Raw genomic sequence first — 23903 nt, 5'->3', positions numbered from 1 at the left:
CACTAATTTTCTGTTGAGCTTTGAATTGTTAATCCAAAAATGAACATCTTATCACAGTTAGCTACGAGGACATCAAATCAACTCAAACTTGTGAATTGTGATATTCTTCACAACCTTTTAGAACAAAGTTACATTGAAAAGAAGAGTAATGATATTTCTAATGAGAATTTCCAGAATCCAAACTAATTATTCGGTTCCTCTGATGAAATTTTGTTTGCATCTCTAGATTCTGGTACAACCCACCGGTTTAGATTTCTCAAAGACGTAGATACCTAGAAAAAGTAGCAAGATTTAGCATAAGGTCCAAGAACATAGCTTGCTTGGCCAACCTAATTATTTTGTACGTTTGGAGAATAACCAGCTACAAAAACAAATTCTTTACACTAACCTGTTGATCCCAATCTGTTCTCAGAGTCATGATGCTAAGCACGCAAGTCTGAACGAATACTCCAAAGATCATTCCGATCCATACACCCTAAAATTTAGAGAAAAAATAAATAATTTTATGTTATTTTCAAATTGTTAATTTTGGTACCTTTACAAATTTTTGTTTCCAAGACCATTGACAACGAAGGAGAACAACATGTTAAAATTTGTAAGGAAAATGAAACTTACTTTGACTTGCAAACCAACCCCGTAACCAAGGAAAAGCCCAATAGGAATTCCAACAATGTAATAGCAAGCGAGGTTAACGTAAGTAACATATCCTTGCCATCCCGCTCCAACCGCAACTCCTGTTCCGGTTCAAAAAACACATACTTATTTAAGTATCGGTATAATATCAATATCATGCGTCAAGTAGAAAACTTATATGTATACCAGAGAGAACGGGTTGAACACTGTTCAAGAGAATGGAAAAGGCTAAAAGTGGAGAAAGATCGGCAACTTCTGCGGCGACAGCTTCACTTGTAGTGAAAATGTAGGAAATTCTTCCTCTTAGAAACAAGAATACGAAGAATAGAATTGTTCCTATAGAGAGTGATGTCAAAACCGCCATCAACGTTGCAAACTTGGCTGCTTTTGCATCTCCCCTACCCAGCTCGTTGGACACTCTTACACTATAAATAGAGATAGTTACGTTGCAAAGAAGAAAATAAATATCTTAACATTAAAGAAACAAAAATCAATATATGTATCTATTCTCACCTTGCTGCTGCCAAAAACCCAAGTGCTATCATCATCTCCAGTCCATTTATGTTGAGGCTATAAAAAAGTTGGTATATAAGAGTTGCTTTATAAATACTTTACATATTACTATCTATTTTTACTTATACCATAGTTTCACTTTAAGAGTCAAGGAAATAAAATGTATAGATGTGTGTTTGGAGATTGTATTGGCTATGGAGACTAGAAGAAGGCAATTCTTGTTAATATATATACCAGATTGCTAGTGCATCAAGAGCCACCTCTGCGTTTTTCAAATTTCCAGTGAGTAGTACCAAGATCGAGTTGTACCATAACTCCAAGCTGTTCAAAACAACCACCACAAAAATAATAAACGTTATATAATAGTAATACTTAAAATTTCTCAATATGATACGAGTAGAATTATTTTAAACGAGAATAGTCATTCCTGACAACTTAAAAAGCTCAAAGAGCATGTGGTTCTGACTTGACTCATACTAATTTGGAAACTTCATCTCATCTACATTTAAAAAAAAGCTTTATACGAATTTACTACGTTAAGCTAGGATTAATTCCTAAACTTATTAATTTATTTGGTCTGAAGCCACAAAACTAATACAATGAGTCAATGACCACGTAGATGCATCAAGTGGAAACCAATCTCGTGTTTTAACTAACAAAATAGGAAAGGAAAAGGTATTAATATGAAATTGTGTCACTATATATTTTTTTAAAAGAAGGCCGCTTACCAAAGCATTCCACCGGAAGACATAGATAGTTTGAAGACGTGCCATAAATCTTTGAAAGCCATCATAGAGAACCCTCTCCACGTGTCCTTACACCCACCACATGTGACGAACAAGAGCTGTGCAATGTTAGGCAACCAGAACGCAACTAGCGTCGAGGTCATAGCACCAGTGATCCCGAAATCAAAATGAACCATTAGGAGCCAAGAGAGGAAGACATGGACCACTAAAGAGACAGCAGCCGCATAGGCAATGATCTTGTTCTTGCTCTGAGCTTGGAGAAACATTTGGCAAGTGAAGGAAGGCACGAAGGAAAAGTTGATGCCTATGACCCACAATGCTATTATACGAGCCACACGGACAATACGTTCCTCTTGACCTAAGGCTAAGAGAATAGGGCCAGAGAAGATGTAGACGGGCATGAGGCAAATGGTACAACCTGTGAGGACGATCCATGACCTTTGGAGGTAGATCCCGAGCATATGGTTTTGTTTGGCTCCGTAAGCTTGACCACATAGGGTTTCCAATGCACTGGCCATGCCTAGCTGCATTACGGTAGTTATTACATAATAGTTAGAAAGAGTTGTATCAACCAAAGTTGAGACATCTGTACAGGTTCATAATAAAAGTTTGTCAAAATAACATATATATTCGAAACAAAATCCTCAAAAAGTTGTATAATCGAACCAACTTTCAATGAGTTTTATGAACGTTTTCAACCTGATGATTTGATTTCTAAAACCGTATTGTCTAAAACCTTATCTAATGTAAGTTTGGTTTCTTTACATAAATTTTTAAGCGGAATAAATAGCTGGAATTAATGATTTTTAGTTAAGAATACTAGTATATTCTTGTGATTTCTCGCATAAGTGCTGAGTTCAATGCTTTTAAATTTAAGAATGAGTTCAACAATACTTAGATTCTACAATACTATTTGGATCTTTATGGCGTCCATTATATGGCTAGAAAAGCTTCGACAAAATTTGATATGATGGGATTTTTGGATTTCTCTAATGAAAACATGAAAACATGTGTCAAACTTTATTTTCAGGGAAGAAAGTGGTTAGGCCTCTGAAGTGGACTGCTAATGAATCTTGTCAAACTCGCTGACCCACAAATTTATATACTGCAGTACTTTTCCAACGTTATAGTATAAAAGTCACATATATCTTAAACTTTTGTAGAAAATACGTTCAATTTCTACTATACTATTGAACTTAAAATTCTATTCAACCTACTTTTTAATTCGATAAATTTCCAAGAAAAAACCAACCACATGTTACGATAGGAGAAGAAGATACTACGAACTTGGTATGTAGTTGTCTTGTGTTACGTAAATAGATATGTGTGGTTGACAAGAAACCACCACATGTTACAAGCAGTGTCTTCTGTTAGTATTCACATGATATACGTAATTTCAAATTTCTGTCAAAAGGGATATATTATTAGTAGTCTTTTCTTATTATCATTCGCACGAATCAAATACATATTTTACCGTCATCATTGTACTGTATAGAGTTTTGCAAGAATTTGATAGTTTTCTCATTTGTAAGAAAAAAGGAAATTTCTTTACCAAAAAAGACGTATCAGATTCATTTTCCTACAAGGTCTTTTGTTTTTTTTTTTTCTGTTTTCACTTTCCCACACATTTGTTGTCAGACAATCCCGTGGAAAAATTAATGAAAAGCTATCTGTAATCATTATGACAAATAAAAAACATACTCCTGTATTTCATTTATTAATGGTCAGTAATAGGATGACCACTAGATGCGAGTTTTCGATGTAGTGTGTTGAAAGAAATCTAGTAGTACTATTTTATTTTATCAAACATAACAGTAAAAAAAAAAAAAAAAAAAAAAAANGAGTAATAATTGAAGTATGGGATACTAACCAAGATACCATTACTGAAACGGAGGAGAACGGTGAAGGTGATGGAGTAAGCGGCCAACTCAGTTGGGCCAAGATGGCCGATGAAAGCTTGACTTATCATTGAAACTCCGAACGTAGAGAATCTCGTGAAGATCGCCGGGGCCGCCACAACCCATAGCTTCTTTGATTCAATCCACACCTTTTCCTTCATCCCCAACTCATCCTCTTCTCCGCCAGTCTCCACGGTCTTTTTCAACAGAGCCGTCGTGAGCTCTCCTTCTCCTCCGGCCATCTTGGACTCTCAGTTTGTATCTGATGGACCAGAGGGTATGAGGAACTAAATAGAAGAGAGAAGGCAGAGAAGGATAGAGAGGAGAGAGTTTGTGTCTGAATTGGTTTAGAGAACCAATCTTGTGTTTATTTGACGTGTTTTTTTTCTTTATTTTTTTGTATCTACTCGTCATATTTTATTGGGAAACGAAAAAGCCGTCTACGCCTCTTGCAGGAAGTAAGCAGTGAGATTTAAACACTCTAATAAAGAAATTAGTTGTATCTTAAATACGTGCATTGGGGGAGCATACCATACTATTGGCACATTCTTGTGCTACCAAGATTCGGAGCGATAGATTTTTTATTTTAATTACGATTATGATAATCCAGAACTCTCCAAATCAAAAATTCATTTTTATTGACCGTACATTTTCGTAAGTCAAACAAAATTAGAAAAAGTTAATATGTTCTTTTTGATGAAAATAATTCACATGTTTCTCTTAAATATCGTTCAAAATTAAATAAGTATTTTATTATTGTTTTTATGAAGTTTTGTTTAATCCTTTACATTATGGTTCAATCCAACAATTCAAAAATTTGAGCGAAACATTTACCAATATAAATTCTTAAAGAAGTAAGATTATTTTTTAACCCATTTCTGTTTTTATCTTCAAAAATATAAATTTTCATTTTTTTCTTTATATTTAAAGATCTTTATGTTTACACTAAAATTTGGAGATCAATTCAAAAATAGAGTAGAGTTGGAATAAACCAAACATTTTTAAAATATCCTACTATATTAATTGGGAACTACAAATATGAAACTAACCTTAAAATGTGTAAAAAATTACATTTAATTACCATTAGAAAATTTAATTAAGATTAATTAATTAATTAAATAAATATAATTAATTAAAAATAAAAAATGCTGAAAGATCAAAAATAAAAAAAAATAGGAAAGTAAAAAAATATATTCAAATCAAAACTAATTTGTACTTGAAAAAAAAAAATTTAACAGCTAAGATTTTTTAAAAATACAGATAATTATTAGTTTAAAAAAATATTTTCTCTCTCTTAAAATTATGGATGAAAATTACTAATTTTCTTTTTTTTTTAAATAGTAACCAATCAGAATTTCAACATTTTATATCCAAGTAGACAATAAAATTATTTTTAATAAGTAGATTTCAAAGATTTTATTAAGATTTCAAATTATGAATTTGCTATCATCTTTCGTTTATTTTATTTCATTTCAAAATAACTTTTAAAAAGAAATATAACAATAATTTTTTATTATATTATAATTTTTTTTATTATATTATATTTTTTTTTTAAATGTTGACTCATGCTTTAAGCACGGAATATCTTCTAGTAATATAAAACAAAAGAAAAAAGAAAGTGGAAACTATTTGACATAGTAATCAAGAGTTCAGAGGCTTGTACACCAAGTGTCAAGTTCAATTCCTAGGATTAGCAGTTTCTTGTGATTTAATGGTGTAAAGTGTAGGGAAATTCCATAATATTGCATACAAAACCTTAAGTTGTGGTCTTGTGTATTTTAAAGAGAATTTATTCACCTGAGTGTTTCAAGGAGAGTTGCATCGTGGAATCATTATTTAATGAAATTTGTAGCAGATGTTCGATTGCCGCATGTGATCGAAGAGTATTACTAATAATAAAAAGGACAATTTGAGCCTTCAAAGAATGTCCATGTCACCAAAACTAAGGGTATATGCATCGGTAGAATCTATGAAAGTCTCTCAATATATATTATTATAATAGTTTTAATTTAATATTATTATTTATTTAAAAATTAAATTATAAAAATAAAATTTGGCCATTAATATTTGCCAGCTGTTGAAAAACGTTTCTCAAAGTTTCTTGGAATCGTTTCTCACATTTTTTCCTTCTCTCTCCTCCTTTTTTATTATTTATTAATATTTAATTGATGAAAATTTCGGTGAAATACGACCGATGTTTATGGTGAAGGCATTTTTATAGGGAGAACAGTTTAAAGTGTTTTTAGAGTATAAATATTATGAAAATAATGTAAAATTAGTAATTAAGAACTTTTAAAACTTATAAAAACTTATAAAATAAAATTTAAATTACAAACTTATAAAACTTTTATTAAAATTCAAAATACAATACCAAATTTTTATGAAACAACAAAAACATTCAAGATAAAAAAAAAACATATTACTTAATTAAAGCATACAAACATTTTATTTAATTAATATATAGTTTAATGTCCAAATTTATTCCATATATTCTCAATCAAATCCTCTTTTAATTTGTGAAAAATTGTTTGTAAAAAATTGTATCCATTCACAGCTTGCCACATCACTTTAGAACTGAACCAATATCAGTTCTATATCAAGAACTAAAAAAAATGTTCTAAACTACTATTCATTATTTTTCTATTTTTTTTAGGCTAAGAACACCCTCATGTTCTCTCTATAAAGATGGCCTAACATGTTCAAAAACGATGCCATGTGGCATTCTTCAACCAAAGGTGTAAGAGTTTCTCCAACGGGACCTCTTAGCAGGGCCCTTATGTTAAAATTGGGTAAAAAGTAAATCAAAAACACATAAAAGAATAAGAGGCAGTTCTAATTTCGGAGCCTCTTATTGCTACGTGTCAGCTTCTTGTTCGATGATGTTTTAATACTTAAAAAAAAAAAAATTATATCGACTCATTTTTCTTCTTCCTTCTCCCTCTCTCCCGATAATATCTCTGCAAAGGCGAGATCGACCATCAGAACACCAAATCAAAGCTTATACAATTGTCTTTGACATGATATGTTTCTATTTCTGTTTGTATGAATTAGTGTTTAGTTAAGGTTTAGAGAATTGGGTATTTGATTCTGGAAATTAGGGTTCTTCTAAATCCTAATTTATTTATGTGATAGGCATGATTAAACTTAGGATTAATGAAATTATCCATGATTAAACTTAGGATTAATGAAATTATCCATGATTGAAGATGAGTTTAGGCATATATTGTTTGTTTCCACCGGTCTTGTCCATTGTTTGAGAGTAGGAGATTGGTCTCATCACCCTCACTTTAAACCTCGTTTGTGTAGTCTTTGTTTAAATGTGTAGTCTTTGTTCAAATGCAGATCCGTATGAGCCAATTATATAATAATGCTCGTTTGATCTGATCCACGTTTTGGAGCAAAAGGGCTTATTATATTATTTTATTTGCAGAGTTGGTTGTGTTCAATTATCAGTTGTTTGAATCTGGGAAATGTATAGATAAAGATCGTTTCTTGTTGTGCATCTTGTCTGTTTCCTTTGTTATTCTGATCACTTTTCAAAAGCTTTTCCTTTGTTATTACTCCTTTGAGATCACCAAACCTGTAATTATTGGAATGAAGTCATAAGTGAATCGATATAGAGATTAATTAGCAAAAGTTCTATGCTTTTTGTAGCAGTTCTTGTTTCTCTAGTTAACTGGATCCAGAACTAACCAACCCTCGCAAACTGCTAGTGATCCATGAGTTTATATTGTTCACATCTGATTTGGGTTCTAGACTTTGAATGCTCATGTTATACTCTCTATGTTTTTAGTCAAAGCCAGTAAGTAATAGTATTACCAATCTTGAGTTACTAAATAAATGGGCTTTTGAAGGCGAAAAGATCATCCATGGGAAACCTTCTGGGATAGACAACACCGTCACTGCATACGGTTTGTTCTAACTGTACAACTCCAAATCCTCGGATCTCTGCTCAGGCGAGATAACTCGGTGACAGTCCAACATGCCACTGAGAGTCGGGCGGAACACAAAAGCTCTGGTCTCTGATGTGTCACAGAGAGCGGTGAGACATCCCGATGCGATGAACTCGGTGTCCAACGCAGTGGGTTCTATAAGTAAAGAGTTCGCTGCGATCATTCAATCTAAAGACGGGACCTCAGTTACAGAGAAAGAAGAGAGTATAAAAGAACTCATGGAGATGAACCAAGGTCTGCTCCAGTCAATGGGGGTTAGCCACAGCTCGATCGAGACTGTGATCAAAACCACGGTCAAGCACAAGCTTGTCTCTAAAGTAATTATGTTTTACTTAAAATATTTTATTTTTGAAAAACATTTTTTTCAAAATTAAGAACTCCAATAAAAAGCTTCACCATTGCCATTGGAGGAGCAAAATTTTAATTACTCTTTCACAAGTTCTTATTTTAAAAAAGTACAAAATATAATCTTAAAAAATTTAAAAACCTCAAAATAGCATTCTCACCGTTGGAGAAGCTCTAAGAAAGAAAAAACGATTTCTAATTTCATCTTCTCTTAACCTAAATTGTATTTATGTCTTCTGGAAAATCTCTTCGTCTTCTATCTTCCAAATAAATGCGACGTCTTAACCCTTCGACTTACATATTTTCCGTTTTGTAATATATAGATGGAACGAGGGACGGTGATGTTCTCCAAAGTAAAGAATGACGACAAAGTCGTGACGTTGGTCGAGTGTGAGACGATGTTGTTATCACTGTTATGGAACACTTTACGAGGTCATTCCGCCAATGTGTGTCTCTGGCTCTAAATCAGCCACAAATCGTTTTCAGTTCTTCTTTGAACATAAGGTTCACTCTTTTTTTAATCCTTTGAACAAAATTTGTCTATTTGATCTTGTCCCTTATTTAAACATTTCTTCTTTGTTTCTAATCGCTGGCTAATCTGTCTACTAGAATAAAGATAGGATTTCGACATTATCATCTCTGAATAGGTTTGGATCATCTCTCAATAGGTTTGGATTGATAGCTAATTTTGTGCTGCAAATTGAATAACATAAAAAAAAACTTTCAACGAAAACTAATTATGTAAATCTTCAATACATGTTTTGCATTCTCATATGTAGTGATTTAAAGCACATGATTTAGAGATTTGGGGCTGCGATTCTACCAAGAACAAAGAGGATGATAATCAAGAGAGTTCTTCAGTTCAGAGTATTGAAAACTTTGACATACGAAGAGGAATATGTTTGTGTGTAGACCAGCTCATCTATTTGGAAAAGAAGGTTTCTTCTGCTTTCTCAAACATGTGTTCTTTTAGTTTATCTAAAGTCCTCTCAATTTTCTAACATGTTTCTGTCGTCATACATTGCTACTCTTTATATAGTTTGCTGTTCTAAATCTATCATATATGTCTCCCATCTTTGTCTTTTTAGACTTGGAATAGATGATATATATATGCTCGAATAAAATACATGTTATGATGATTGCAAAGTCAAATAAATATGCTTTTAATAGTTTATGAGGCACACCTTTGATATTGATAACCCATAGGGAGTAACTTCTGTTCATGTGTCATCAGCAGAGAAGGATGTGGAAGAGGCCACCTGGAAAATAAGCAAACATAATTACCACTTATGTGATAAACAAGTTACAGTTAGTTGAATAAATATCTTTAAATAATTGATTTCTCATCTTCTCTAGATTTGTATAGTAATACCTTACTAGAAGTCTAGAATTCATGTATTACTCTCAATACAGTGCAAAACTTCGGCCGAGTTGGTGGAGGATTGCGTGAGATGATAGTTGTAGAAAAACTCATCATAGTGAAGTGGGATTACGCCTCTTGCTCCTCCAGAAATCGATTCCAATCAAGTGTTCATTTTTTCCTAATCTTTTGAATGAAATTATATTCATTTGTTTCTTAGAGTTCTTCTTCCTAGAGTTTTAAAGTTATGAATCCTAATCATATTAATATTACAATTGTCCGTTTAATATGTTAATTTCACACTCACTTATGTAAATCATGAACCTGTAAGAAACAGAGGAGAGTACAAATTTTTTTAAAGCCATTATAAGAGGTATGTTGCTCAGCTGTTAACATTCTCGAACCTTCTTACATATCACATAATACAAGAGGACAAGGCATAAAAAATGACGGCAAGCAGCCTTCAATTCATGGGTGCAAATATCAACAAATTGTCAAAGAGGCAACCACATTTATATACTTCAAAATTATAGACATAACTCCTACACTTATTCTAGGATAGATACCGACGTCCTCATTACCGAGCTACATAGTTCTAAACGAGTGCCAACTGAAGATGAAGAAAATAACTAATGTGTGTGTTATGTACCTAGAGACATTCAAAGGACGAGAAGACAATCAATAGCCTAGCATGTAACTATATCTACTACCATAAATGTACAAGTATATAGTTGTATACAATAATTTCCCAACATGTAGAGAAAAATCTATAAACTTTTTTTTACAATCAACTAAAAAAATTAAATGTTTCATTCAAAATTTTTAATTTTAAAACAACTCATAAAAAACATACCCGCACGTAGCACGGTGTAATCCCTAGTCTATATATATAAAGGTAACATTGCTCACTTTTCCTTCCTCCACATCAGCATCCACCTAATCAATTTTTTTATTTTTTTTGCATAAAATACTATTTTTAATATTCATTCATTGCATATTTATTAATTATAATTAATAATAGTAAACAATAAATAAAAAAATTAATTAACTAAAATTAATTAAATTTTAAAATAGTATAAACAATAATATAATTTTTTAGTAAATAATAAAATAATAACTATCTAAATATGAATTAAGTAAATTAAATGAAAATTTTAAATAGTAAAAGTAATACTATAAATTTGTTTTAATAATAATGTTATTATTAAAATTATAACCAAAAATAATTCTATCCCAAAATTTAGAATGGGTTAATGAGTTTTAGAATGTAAGTAAGATTTTAATGCATGGTGGAGTAAAAAAACAAGTTATGTAATTGTATTTATAAAAATCTAAACATGAAAATAAAATTGAAGTGAAACATTAGTTTCTAAGAAACATATACCTTAAAGATTTATTATTAAATTTTACTTATAAGAAAGAAAAGATTAATTACTTAACTTAACTTAACTTAAAAGTTTTGATCTAAAACAAATACATTGTAAGGGGTACACTTTTTTTTGGGAAAACTATGAAAAAGAATTTTGAAAAATAATCTATCTAAAAAAACAAAATCAATGATCAGGAAATATAGAAAAAATGATATGCAAGTCGTTACAAAAAGTGGCATGTGATTTGTGTAGCATATTTCATAAGATATATTATCAACTGGAGCTACAATTTTATAACATGGTATAAAACATGTATAAAAAATATAACATATACATATATATATATATATATATATATATATATATATATTATCAAATGCTTTTAACCCAAAACATTGGCAAAAACAACATATTTAAAGTACACTATGTTTTTTTTGAGAATACGAAGCTAGAGTTGCATCACAAAATTAACATCTGCAAATAACATACGAGATTTTAGAAAAATACGTAGCTTGGATTAATGAATAGATATTCATTATGGGGTTTAAATGTTTCATCATTTAAGCATTCTTGACTTAGTCTGAAATTCTATTATGGCAAATGATGCATTTGGACAACCTCATTGTAGCGACATAGCAGTAAAACTGTTCATGAAACTTTGTATATTCGCATTTAAGGTAGGGTATCGATATGTTTAAATGGTCTCTATAATTAGATAAACGATCGACATTTACGTTAGAACTTTTAAAATTATGTTTTCATGATATATGAATATGGAATGTGTTCTTTTAAAGATAAAGGTCAAAAGATTGTCGACAATATTATTGCCACACTAGGCAATATATGTTATATATAGATTAGTAAAATAAGTACTACATTTATATAGATTTATCTTTTAATCTTCAAATTATATTCATATTCAATGATTCTTATTATCTTAAAAAATATATATGTTGTATATCACTGAGTAAAGTAAGTTATATATTTATACTCAAAAGTTGGAATGATTATATTTGAGCTCAACAATTTCTATTGATAAGAAATATTTTAAATTAAAATCCCGCATGCGCGCGGATACAAATTCTAGTCATTAATAAAATAATTTTTATTGAGGGTGCTAAAATGTTAACAGTTACAGATGTTCAACCATTTCTGTTTGATATTTCTTAGTTTCGGGCGAATTTGCCTAAATGTTAAGGTTACATCAGACAGTACCGGTCATGAGGCCAAGCAAGGCAAGCAAGAGCTTGCGGCCGTAAATATACTAAGTAAATAACTGACCGTAAAAATTTTAAAATATCTTAGTAGTCTAGTGGTTAAAGTGGTTGATTATTAATAATAGGTGTCGTGTTCGATTCCTCTATCATGGTGTTTGTAATAAATTTTGTTTTTTCTCAACTAACCAGCCTTCAAAATTATATTGTCTATAGCCTTATTATTCCTAGCGCCGGCTCTGACATCAGATGTTGTGGAGGTGATGGTTCGAAACTGAGTATATGAGTTCTTTCTCTAAAAAAAACAAATCAATTGTGTGGCCTAGAAAATGTCGATGAATGAAATCATAGGATGATGGCTGATTTATTTTTCTAGATTTTTTTTATATTTGATCTGTCAGCATTTTTTCTTTTTTTAATTAATTATCTTATTTAATTAATTAACTAAGTTTAATTAAGTTTTTTTAATGGCAATTAAATGTAATTTTTTTACACATTTTAAGGTTAGTTTCATATTTGTACTTCCCAATTAATATAGTAGGATCCCGGATAAATATAAAAGCATTGGATTTAACTCGTTACAAATCGAATTCTTGTTATGATGCTACCTATACCTTGACAGGTAGAGTAGCACAAAAAACAAATAACAATAGTATCCCCTTTATAATAAAACGGAAGTACAGAACATTGTTTTGTAGACTATATAAATTTTATAAATTGGTTACAAATAGGTTATAGATTAATTGGTTACATGTTAAATAGTGGGTGCAACCTTAATTTATTTTCGGAAGATTTTATTACTAGAGCATGTTGTTTACAAAAATCTTAAACAGAATATTCTAAAGAGTCATTTTATATCATACAAATTATCATATTATCCCTTTATTAAATTATTCATCAAAGAAAATCCTTTAATATCTAACTTAACATATTAATTTGTTAATTATCATTATACTTCACCTCTCATTTTTATATATGAGTCTATTTTGTGAAACAAATAAATTATCATATTATTTATTATAATTAAAAATAATTTTATTTCCGCATATACCATAAGTTGAATTTTAAAAAACAAATATAAATAGTTTAATATATAAAATATTCAAGCTTTATTAATATTATTCTTTAAAAATAATCTATATTGAATTAAAAAATTTACTGAGTAATGGGTCAAAATTTGAATATTTAAATTTAATTTCATATTTTTTGTTGAATTTTATAATTTTATATTATATAATAAACTTAAAATAATTTATTTTGAAATATTTTAAAATATTGAACCTTGATATAAAAGTTAGAAACTATAAACACTCTAAATTGAATTATTATAGCAATGTTAATATTATGTCACTATAATATGAAAGAATTACAAGAAACCAAATATATTAAAAAAAGTATAACAATATATTAAATTACTCATAATATAATAACTTGCTTTTTAAAAACCAAATTTACAAAATTATGTTTTATAATTACATTCAACTCATGATGTAGAATATATATTGTTGAAATAACTTCACATATATAAACTAATACAACATATTAAAATAAAATTTTGTATAAAATAAAATTTAATCAGTGTTATAGCACATATACTTATCTAGAATCATAAACAATATAAAATTTCAAAATTTGTGTTTTTTTTCAAGCCATCATATTTAGCATATGATTTTACTGCATAATGTTTTATCAAAAAAACTTATAAAAACAATCACATAAATTATATTTTATATAAAAATTATAATATAAATAAAATAAATTTCAATGGTAGAGCACGGTTTTAATCTAGTAACTAATAGAATAAGCAGACAACTCGGTGACCAAATCATCGTAGAAGAATATTATTCCTCTGATGAAATTGGATTTGCATCCGTTGATTCTTGTACAGCCCACCGGTTTAAATTTCTCAACGACGTAGATACCTAAAAAAAGTGACAACAAAAAAGTATAAGGTCCAAGAACATATATAGCTTGCTTGAACAAACTCATTATTTTTGTTTGGAGAAAAACTTCAATTCTTTTATCTTAAACTAATTCACGAAAAGATTTAAAACACTAATAATCAATTTCTAACCTGTTGATCCCAATCTGTTCTGAGAGTCGCGATGGCAAGCACACAAGTCTGAATAAATATTCCAAAGAGCATCCCCATCCATACACCCTATGTACATATAGAAAAAAAAAAAGGTTATGTTATTTTCAATAGTTTAATGTCACTTCTACACATTTTTGTCTCCAAGATCAGAAAACTAAACCAAGTAAAACGAAAAACTTACTTGGACTTGCAAACCAACGACGTAGCCAAGGATTGCACCAAAAGGTATTCCGACAAGGTAATAACAAGCAAGGTTAACGTAAGTCACATATCCCTGCCATCCTGCTCCCACTGCAACTCCTGTTCCGGTTTAAACCAATTCAAACACACAAACTACTTTGAACATCATTGATTCGAATATTTCTATGCGTTCTATGCGTCAAATAGAAAGAAACAAAAAAATACATACCAGAAAGAACGGGTTGAACACTGTTCAAGAGTATGGAAACGGCTAACAGTGGAAAAGACCGGCAACTTCTGCGGCGACAGCTTCACTTGTAGTGAAAATGTAGGAAATTCTTCCTCTTAGAAACAAGAAGGCGAAGAACATAACTGTTCCTATAAGTAGTGACGTTAAACCCGCTATCAATGTTGCAAACTTGGCTGCTTTTGCGTTCCCTCTACCGAGTTCGTTGGAGACTCGTACACTATATATATAGATAAGTTAGAAGATGATATGTAAATAGTATCAATTATAAAGTGAAGTGTGTATGTATGAATCTATAGAGATGCATCAATTCACCTTACTCCTGCCAAAAACCCAAGTGATATCATCATCGCCAGTCCATTAAAGCTGATGCTGCAAGAAAAAAAAATTGGGAAAGATTAGTCGATTTGTAAAATATGATTTATACGTCACTATCTAATATTACTAATACCATAGTAGATACTTAAGAGTCAAGTTAATACTAAAGATAACGTATATTTGTTTAAATCGGTATTGGTTATGGAGATGAGCAGGGACACAAGGTCAATGCTTGTTGATTTACCAGATTGATAGTGCATCAAGAGCCACCTCTGCGTTTTTCAAATTTCCAGTGAGTAGTACCAAGATCGAATTGTACCATAGCTCTAAGCTGTCCAAAATAACGACCACAAAGTAAGTACTAATTAAGTAACAAAAGAAAAAGTAACAATTATCATTATAACTAAAATTATAAAATTCTCAATGACATATGTAAATATAGTAAAACTTTAGTTTAGAGGTAGTTTACAGTTTTAAATTATATATCAATATCAATCTTTGACAAAGTCGTTCCTGGAATCCTGGTAACTAAAGGACTTTAGTCTGTGGTTTTGACTTGAAAAATGTTACTAATTGCAAACTTTATCTTAATTTGCAAAAATGTTATGAACTTTCTTTGGTAACCAGATTTATCCTAAACTAGTTGATAATCATTAAGTGTGTAGCCAGAAAACTAATACATTGACCAAGTAAATGCATCAAAGTGGAAACCAATCTCTTGATTTGGCAAAAGACAGGGGAAACTTAAAGCTATCTTTATGAAATGCTGCCACACTGACACTAATAAGACCTTTTATTTTCTGTGTAAATGTTTGGTTGATGAGACACTAATTCCTCCGTATTTTATTTAAAATTAGGAAACCTTACCAAAGCATTCCACCGGAAGCTAAAGATAGTTTGAAGACAGGCCATAAATCTTTGAACGCCAGAATAGTGAATCCTCTCCACGTATCCTTACACCCACCGCACGTGACATACAAGAGCTGTACAATGTTAGGGAACCAGTACGCAACGAGCGACGAGATCATAGCACCAGTGATCCCGAATTCGAAATGAGCCACTAGGAGCCACGAGAAGAAGCCATGGAGCCCTAAGGAGACAGCAGCTACATAGGCAATGATCTTGTTCCTGCTCTGAGCTTGGAGAAACATTTGGCAAGTGAAGGTAGGCACGAAGGAAAAGTTGATGCCTATGAGCCACAGAGCTATGATCTGAGCCACACGGACAATACGTTCCTCTTGACCTAAGGCTAAGAGGACAGGGCCAGAGAAGATGAAGATGGGTATGAGGCAAAGGGTACAACCTGTGAGGACGATCCATGACCTTTGGAGGTAGATCCCGAGCATATGGTTTTGTTTGGCTCCGTAAGCTTGACCACATAGTGTTTCCAATGCACTGGCCATGCCTAACTGCATTAGAAATAATAATAATTTAGAGTTGAGAGTTGAGACACTGTAGTTTCATAAGTCTTAGCTGAATAAAGTTTGGTCAAGCAAATTTTATTTGAGTTTGATAAACGGTTTTAGTCTGATGGGTTTAATTTCTAAAAGCAATTTTTGTCTAATCTTTTAAAGCGGTCAACGAAATTGGTATGTACTTATGTTATCTATCATCGACGAATAATAGTAACCAGGAGATATAAGAGATATAAGGCCTATAAAGCACAAATCAACATTTTTTTAAAGATTATAATACAAAATTATTGTTATATTTGTTTTAGAATGTTATTTTGTTTGAGATAGTATTTATTTTTAAGTTTTAATATTACAATTGTTTGGTAAATCTATATATATATTTTTTAAATACTTATTTTAAAAGATTATAGTATTTTTTTTTAATGTATATTACTATTTTATATTGTTTATTGTATTCGCATCATTATTTTGTGAAATATTTTAAAATATTAATTATTATATTATAATTGTGACCAAATAAAATTTATTAATTTGGGAAGAAAGTTCTCTATTATATTTGGGAAAAAAGTTCCGTCTGATCGAACGATTCAATTGAAATCTGTTATCGGTATCTCCAAAGAAGGTGGTATGGGTTCGTATCTAGGTATTCCCGAGAACCTCCAGGGTTCGAGAACTAAGGTTTTTAGTTATGTGAACGTCCGTTTGGATGATCGAGTGAATGATTGGTCGGCTAAGTATTTATCCAAAGGGGGGAAGGAAGTTATGATAAAATCGGTAGCGTTGGCTCTCCCAACTCATGTCATGTCTTGTTATAAATTAACGTAGGAGCTGACGTCTAAATTAACGAGTGCTATCTCAAACTTTTGGTGGAATTCGAATGATAAGGCACGAGGCATGCATTGGTTAGCATGAGATAAGTTGTGCACGGATAAATGTGATGGTGGTTTGGGTTTCCGGTCTTTGGAACAATTCAACGATGCAATGTTGGCAAAGCAGTTTTGGTAGTTAATTCATTATCCGAATTCGCTGATGGCTCGGGTAATGCGAGGACGTTATTTTCGAAAACAACATCCCTTACAAGCCAAAAAGCCATACTCCCCCTCTTTTGCTTGGATGAGTATTTTTTCAACTAAAGGTTTGGTGGTACACGGATCACGTTGGGCGATAGGTTCAGGTTGTCAGGTTTCAGTCTGGCGGGATCCCTGGATTCCAGATAATCCACCATGACCAGCGAATGGTCGAGGAAGATTGTTACTTCCCAGTTTAATGGTTAATCATTTGATTAATCCAACTACTAAGGAGTGGCACATGCCAATTCTTGAGGAGTTTTTGGACCTCTTGGATGTCCAAATTATTCACTCTATGGAGATTAGTAGAGTTTATAAACCCGATAAATTGATTTGGCACTATACTAAATCAGGGAAATATACGGTTAAATCGGGTTATCGGTTAGCCCGAGAATTAATCAAGGAGGTAGAATATGGACCGTCGTGCACGACGCTTAGGGCACACGCTTGGAAACTTGAGGTTCCTCCGAAGGTTCAACATTTTTTCTGGCAGATTGCTTCCGGCTCCCTCCCTGTAATGGAGCGGCTGGCAGATCGGGGTGTCCGGTGCGATACTCTATGTAAACGATGTGACTCGGAGGTGGAGACTATAAATCACGCTCTTTTTGAGTGTTCCCATTCACGTCGGATCTGGGATTTGTCCCCGATTGCCTCGAACCCTGGGGGTTTCCCTATGGTTCAATATATTCGAATATGGATTTTCTCTTTTGGCGGGCATTATCCCAAACGGATGTTCCGGATATATGTCTACGTATACCGTGACTCTTATGGTCAATTTGGAAGGATAGAAATAAAAAAGTTTTTCAAGGAATTGAAGCGGAACCAATTGAGGTTATTAATCAGGCGACCAATGACAAAGTGTTATGGGAAGAGGCCAAGTCCTTCTACTCAGCTGCACTAGATCCTTTGCCTGTGGAGGTTCGGGACCCTTCTCCCCGGTGTCAGGTTGATGGTTCTTGGAAGGTCTCGGACCCTTTTGTAGGATTGGGTTGGTTGTTTTGTGACAGGGAGGATATCACGGTGTTAATGGGAACACGAAGTCAACGACGGAGCCCTTCTCCCCTACATTCGGAGCTTCAGGCCTTGATTTGGGCGATGGAATCTCTACTGGCGAGGGATATCGATTGTCAACGTTTTGAGACGGATTGTACAGAATTAGTGGCGATGGTACAGTCTCCTGATGAGTGGCCCGCTTTCTCCAACCTGTTGGATGATTTTTGCTTGCTCCGCTCTTCCTTTCCTTCTTTCACGCTTTCGAAGATTCCAAAGACATCTAATGTTCGAAGATTCCAAAGACATCTAATTTTTGCTTGCTCCGCTCTTGCTCGTTCCTCGAGATCTTTACCTTCTGAAATTTCTTTTGTAAACTCTTACCCTCCGGTTTGGGCAACCAACCTTGGAGTTATTTTCTAGATTAATGTTTGGTTGACAAAAAAAAAAAAAAATATTAATTTATCAACCACAGAAATTTAGTTTTACCAATCTGGCGATGTGGAACATTAAAACACATATTTTTCTTCATAAATTGAGTAATATATCTTTGTTTTTAAAAATTCAAATCACAACATATGCAAAAAAAATGTACATATTTATTTATCATATATATTCTATGATAATTCAAAACAATTTTTAAATTAAATAATAAAAAAGATGTTAGGTGAATCATAATTTAAAATATTCCAAATTTTGTTACTAAATTAATGATTTGTATACTTAGAAATAAAATCTTACTTTTTAAAATTCTGATTGGTTTACAATTTTTAAAAACTAATTAGTGATTTTCGTCCATAATTAATTAAAATGATTTTTTTTAGAAATTAATAATTATTTAAAAAATTGTATTAGTCTAATATTAAAATTATATTTTTATCTTTACTAAAAAAATAAATATATGCTTTAAGAACAATGGCATGACAATGTAAATTTTCATACTTTATAAATTTGGTTTTATATTTATACTTTTCGATTAATATAGTAGTATAAAAAATGCGTTATGTTATGTATAAAGATATTTGCGGTTGGCAAGAAACCACAACATATATCTTTTATCAAAAAAAGACAAAACAACAAAAAATCATGCTACGAGAAGCATTGTTGCTGTCAGTAATCAGCATTCACATGAATACTACGTTATTTCAACTTTCCGGCAAAAAGAATTCAAATGATATGTTTTCTCTCTAACTATAAACATATTTTACTTCGGCTGTGATTAAAACATACTAAAAGGTTGAAGAGATTTTAAAAAATAAAATTTCGTCATAGTTTTTATACATAAATGAAAAGGTTATACAGTTATACTGCTTTTACTGTTTTTATGGAGTTTTCAGATTAAACGAGCGACAGCCATTATTGTTTTTTTCTTTTCCTCAACCAGCCTTTATTGTTGATTGGCTAAATTTTGGTAGGTATCTTGGAAAAAAAATTCCAACCATTTTCTTTCCTTCTATTTATGACATCCAAAATCAAACTAATATTGAGTAGTAACTATTTTAATAGTACAGTACTAAAGAATAGATGGAAGTTTTGGAAGAATTTTATTTCTAATAGTCTTTTTTTTAAGCTGATTTATTTCTAATAGTTTTTAGTCCATAAGATTTTTTTTTTAAATTTTCATTTTTCCTTTACCTAAAAGGATTATCATAATCATTTTTCTATGAAAGTTCCCTTTTTTCCAGTATAGCTTCTCATTTATTGTAAGCCAATCCGGTGGAGAAACTTATGGAAAGTTATTTCTAAGCAAAACGTGTTTGATTATTAATGGTCAGCAATAGTATGACGAGTAGATGTTACTCTTTCATTGTAGTGTTTTGGACGTTGGAGGCAACCTAGTACTATTATTCTGATATATACTATATATAATTAGTTATATATCTTAATCCACATTAAGCAAGGGATTTGAATCATAAAAGTACTAACCAAGATACCGTTACTGAAACGGAGGAGAACGGTGAAGGTTATGGAGTAAGCGGCCAACTCGGTTGGGCCAAGATGGCCGATGAAAGCTTGAGTTACCAATTGAATTCCGAACGTAGAAAATCTCGTGAAGATCGCCGGCGCCGCCACAGCCCATAGCTTCTTTGATTCAATCCAAACCTTCTCCTTCATCCCCAAGTCATCCTCATTTCCGTTGTTCTCCGCCGTGTTTTTCAACAAAGCCTCGGTGAGCTCTTCTCCTCCGGACATCGTGGAGTCTTTGTTTTTTTTGTATCAAAGAAGGGTGTTGAATAATTTAGCAATGCACATAGTCTAAGACAGGAGAGTAGGAGGGAATAAATAGAAAAGAGTGAGAGAGAGGGGGAGGAAGAGTTTGTGTGTAATTAATGCTTGCGATCATTTTTTGGGACACATAGGCCTTGACGACGTGTTGCATCATATACCCATAAAAACAAGAATCAAGTCACGAGCACAATAAAGTGTTATCACTTTCTTTTTGCTAACAAGATTGAGAAATCTAAGCAATTACATTATTTTTAGTGAATTAAGATTGTCATATTCAATCTAAGAATTTCGAGAACCAAATGTTTTTTTTTTTTTTTAATTTTTTCTGTGAAGTATAATGAACATTCTATATCGTACATGTTAAAATTTGATTATTAAAGTATTCAAATCAATGCCATATGTATATATAAGGACTTGATTTTTGAGCATTTCGCTTTATACTCTACCATCACAAATGTATTAAGTCAAAGAGAAGCGGCAAATGTAATCAACCACCACACCACAATCTCCACAGCCACCAGTCGTCCAAATAGTCTCCCACTCTCATCGCCGTCAACATATTTTTTTGTTCCATTACCACCTATACGTCAGATATAAAAATAGCCTGATACAAAATCAAGTTATTTGTAATAATTAATTTTCTTACAAAGTTGTTATATAATTAATAATTAAATATTTATGATCCTAAATATTTTAAAAATAATAATAAATAACAACATTCTACTGGTGACAAAAAAAAAAAGAATAACAACATTCTACCAATGTTAAGTCATATGTTATTTTCATGGTGTAGATTGATGATTTATTACTATTGAAAACACATAAAATATGTGAAGTGACTTTAGTGCAGTGATCCAATGGTTGACAAAAAAAANAACAAAGCCTCCGTGAGCTCTTCTCCTCCGGACATCGTGGAGTCTTTGTTTTTTTTGTATCAAAGAAGGGTGTTGAATAATTTAGCAATGCACATAGTCTAAGACAGGAGAGTAGGAGGGAATAAATAGAAAAGAGTGAGAGAGAGGGGGAGGAAGAGTTTGTGTGTAATTAATGCTTGCGATCATTTTTTGGGACACATAGGCCTTGACGACGTGTTGCATCATATACCCATAAAAACAAGAATCAAGTCACGAGCACAATAAAGTGTTATCACTTTCTTTTTGCTAACAAGATTGAGAAATCTAAGCAATTACATTATTTTTAGTGAATTAAGATTGTCATATTCAATCTAAGAATTTCGAGAACCAAATGTTTTTTTTTTTTTTTAATTTTTTCTGTGAAGTATAATGAACATTCTATATCGTACATGTTAAAATTTGATTATTAAAGTATTCAAATCAATGCCATATGTATATATAAGGACTTGATTTTTGAGCATTTCGCTTTATACTCTACCATCACAAATGTATTAAGTCAAAGAGAAGCGGCAAATGTAATCAACCACCACACCACAATCTCCACAGCCACCAGTCGTCCAAATAGTCTCCCACTCTCATCGCCGTCAACATATTTTTTTGTTCCATTACCACCTATACGTCAGATATAAAAATAGCCTGATACAAAATCAAGTTATTTGTAATAATTAATTTTCTTACAAAGTTGTTATATAATTAATAATTAAATATTTATGATCCTAAATATTTTAAAAATAATAATAAATAACAACATTCTACTGGTGACAAAAAAAAAAAGAATAACAACATTCTACCAATGTTAAGTCATATGTTATTTTCATGGTGTAGATTGATGATTTATTACTATTGAAAACACATAAAATATGTGAAGTGACTTTAGTGCAGTGATCCAATGGTTGACAAAAAAAAACACATAAAATAGTTTTATTTGCGTTGAAACAAAATTTGGTGATATGTTGAGTATATAAAATCAAAAAAATTCTATCTCTTAATATATTTAGATGATGATCTTGCTAAATTTTAATATATAAAATCAATAATATATATATATATATATATTACTAGAATAATTTTTCAAATTTTGTTTATTTATTTTCTTTAAAATTCTATTGTAGTTTTGATTTACTAGAAATATAGGTTTAAATTTAATTCTGGAAAATTTTACATTTTACATTTAAAAGATTGTATTTTTTATTAAAAAGAGAAAATGGGTATTTTCCAAAGGATAACTCAAAATCAGGGTAGTTTTCAAAATGACATTTTTAAAAATGCCTTTTTAAAAAGCCTTATCAAAAATGCTTTTAAAATTTTGAAATATACTCAAATAAGTGTGTAACCTTATAAAAGTATATGAAACCTATTTTTATATGTGTATAAAATTTTATAAATATCGTATAATTTTTTTATAAGAACCTTGTAAAACCTTTTAACATATATTGTAAAACCTTACAAACACTTGGATCGAGTTTCTAGATATCATTTTTCATCAAGTATTACCTTCTAAACTTTACAAAACTTTATAATTTTCACATTTAATAAGTGATATTTTCAAAGAATGGATAACTAAGGGGGTATATTCAAAATATAATTTTGGAAGATTTTGGAGGATTTATGAACTTTTGGATTTTAGGAGATTTTCAGTGAGTTTTTAAGGTAATTTGGTGGATTTGTTATTACTTTCCATTTTTGAAAAAAAAAATAATTTGTGATTTGATGAGATTTGGTGAGACTTTAATTGGGGCTTTAAGAAGATTCTGAAGTCCATAAACGAGATTGTGGCTCAGAAAATATAACTCCATATCAGAGTATTACTCACCGTGAATTACAAAGTGGTGAATGAATTTGGTCACATTACTCTGTTTTCTCACACCAAAATAGAGCAACACTCCACCGTGAATGAATTTGGCCACAATCACTATTACCTCTGTAATCGAGAGAGAAGAACAGTGGATTGAGATAATATCATAGCCAATTAGTTACCAGCACTAATTGAACAGAGAAAGGTACAAAGTACTATTACCTCAGAGGTTGAGATATATAAGATAGAAAGAGAGTCCAGAATTTGTTTTTATAACAAAATCGTATTTTTTTTTTTAACCAATCCTTCAAAACCATTCTCGAAGGTGGGATTGTTTTAATAGGATTTTCCTTACAAAAATGTATCTAAAGTCTCTCACAATCACTATTATGTTTTAAAAAAAAAAAAAGGAATTTGGTTTTGAATAAAAGTGGATTTGTTATGATTTTTGCAAATTGTTGATTAAATAACAGTGGATTGTGAGTGATTTTTAACAAATTTTATTTTCAATAACAGTGGATTTGAGATGTGATTTTAAAATCACTAGTTGAATAACAGTGAATTTTAAAAAAACATCACAAATCTTCCAAAATCCTGTTTTGAATACACCCCCCCCCCCCC

At 31.3% G+C, this 23903-nt stretch overlaps 2 protein-coding genes, 1 long non-coding RNA gene and 1 pseudogene across 5 annotated transcripts; 1 reads left to right on the top strand and 3 right to left on the bottom strand.

Moving 5' to 3' along the window:
* Positions 26–4185, bottom strand: LOC104741904 (protein DETOXIFICATION 21). Its single transcript, XM_010462831.2, has 8 exons — positions 3763–4185; positions 1875–2416; positions 1381–1467; positions 1147–1203; positions 820–1058; positions 616–734; positions 389–475; positions 26–272 (listed from the first exon to the last, which is right to left on the bottom strand). The coding sequence occupies exons 1-8, from the start codon at positions 4030–4032 to the stop codon at positions 183–185; spliced, it is 1491 nt and encodes a 496-aa protein (XP_010461133.1). The 5' UTR covers positions 4033–4185; the 3' UTR covers positions 26–182.
* On the bottom strand, positions 7181–7733 carry LOC109128776. The gene is made up of 2 exons (XR_002035086.1): positions 7610–7733; positions 7181–7370 (listed from the first exon to the last, which is right to left on the bottom strand). It is a non-coding gene; the product is annotated as an uncharacterized LOC109128776 (long non-coding RNA).
* LOC104741903 (mevalonate kinase-like) lies at positions 7747–9260 on the top strand. 3 transcript variants are annotated; one of them, XR_760399.2, is made up of 4 exons: positions 7969–8060; positions 8412–8592; positions 8698–8756; positions 8868–9260. XR_760399.2 is itself a non-coding variant. In XM_019235721.1 (2 exons), exons 1-2 carry the CDS (start codon positions 7773–7775, stop codon positions 8550–8552), a joined length of 429 nt encoding a protein of 142 aa, XP_019091266.1. In that variant the 5' UTR covers positions 7747–7772; the 3' UTR covers positions 8553–8592. The 3 variants fall into 3 exon arrangements, 1 of the variants encoding a protein (XP_019091266.1); XR_760398.2 differs by having other exon boundaries at positions 8412–8756; XM_019235721.1 differs by lacking the exons at positions 8698–8756; positions 8868–9260 and having other exon boundaries at positions 7747–8060.
* On the bottom strand, positions 13733–20596 carry LOC104741902 (annotated as a pseudogene).

The sequence above is a fragment of the Camelina sativa genome, chromosome 14 (assembly GCF_000633955.1).
Source record: "Camelina sativa cultivar DH55 chromosome 14, Cs, whole genome shotgun sequence".
In the NCBI taxonomy this organism is placed as follows: domain Eukaryota; kingdom Viridiplantae; phylum Streptophyta; class Magnoliopsida; order Brassicales; family Brassicaceae; genus Camelina; species Camelina sativa.
The sequence above is the reverse complement of the archived record's forward strand: the minus strand, read 5'-3'. Positions and strand labels throughout refer to the sequence as shown.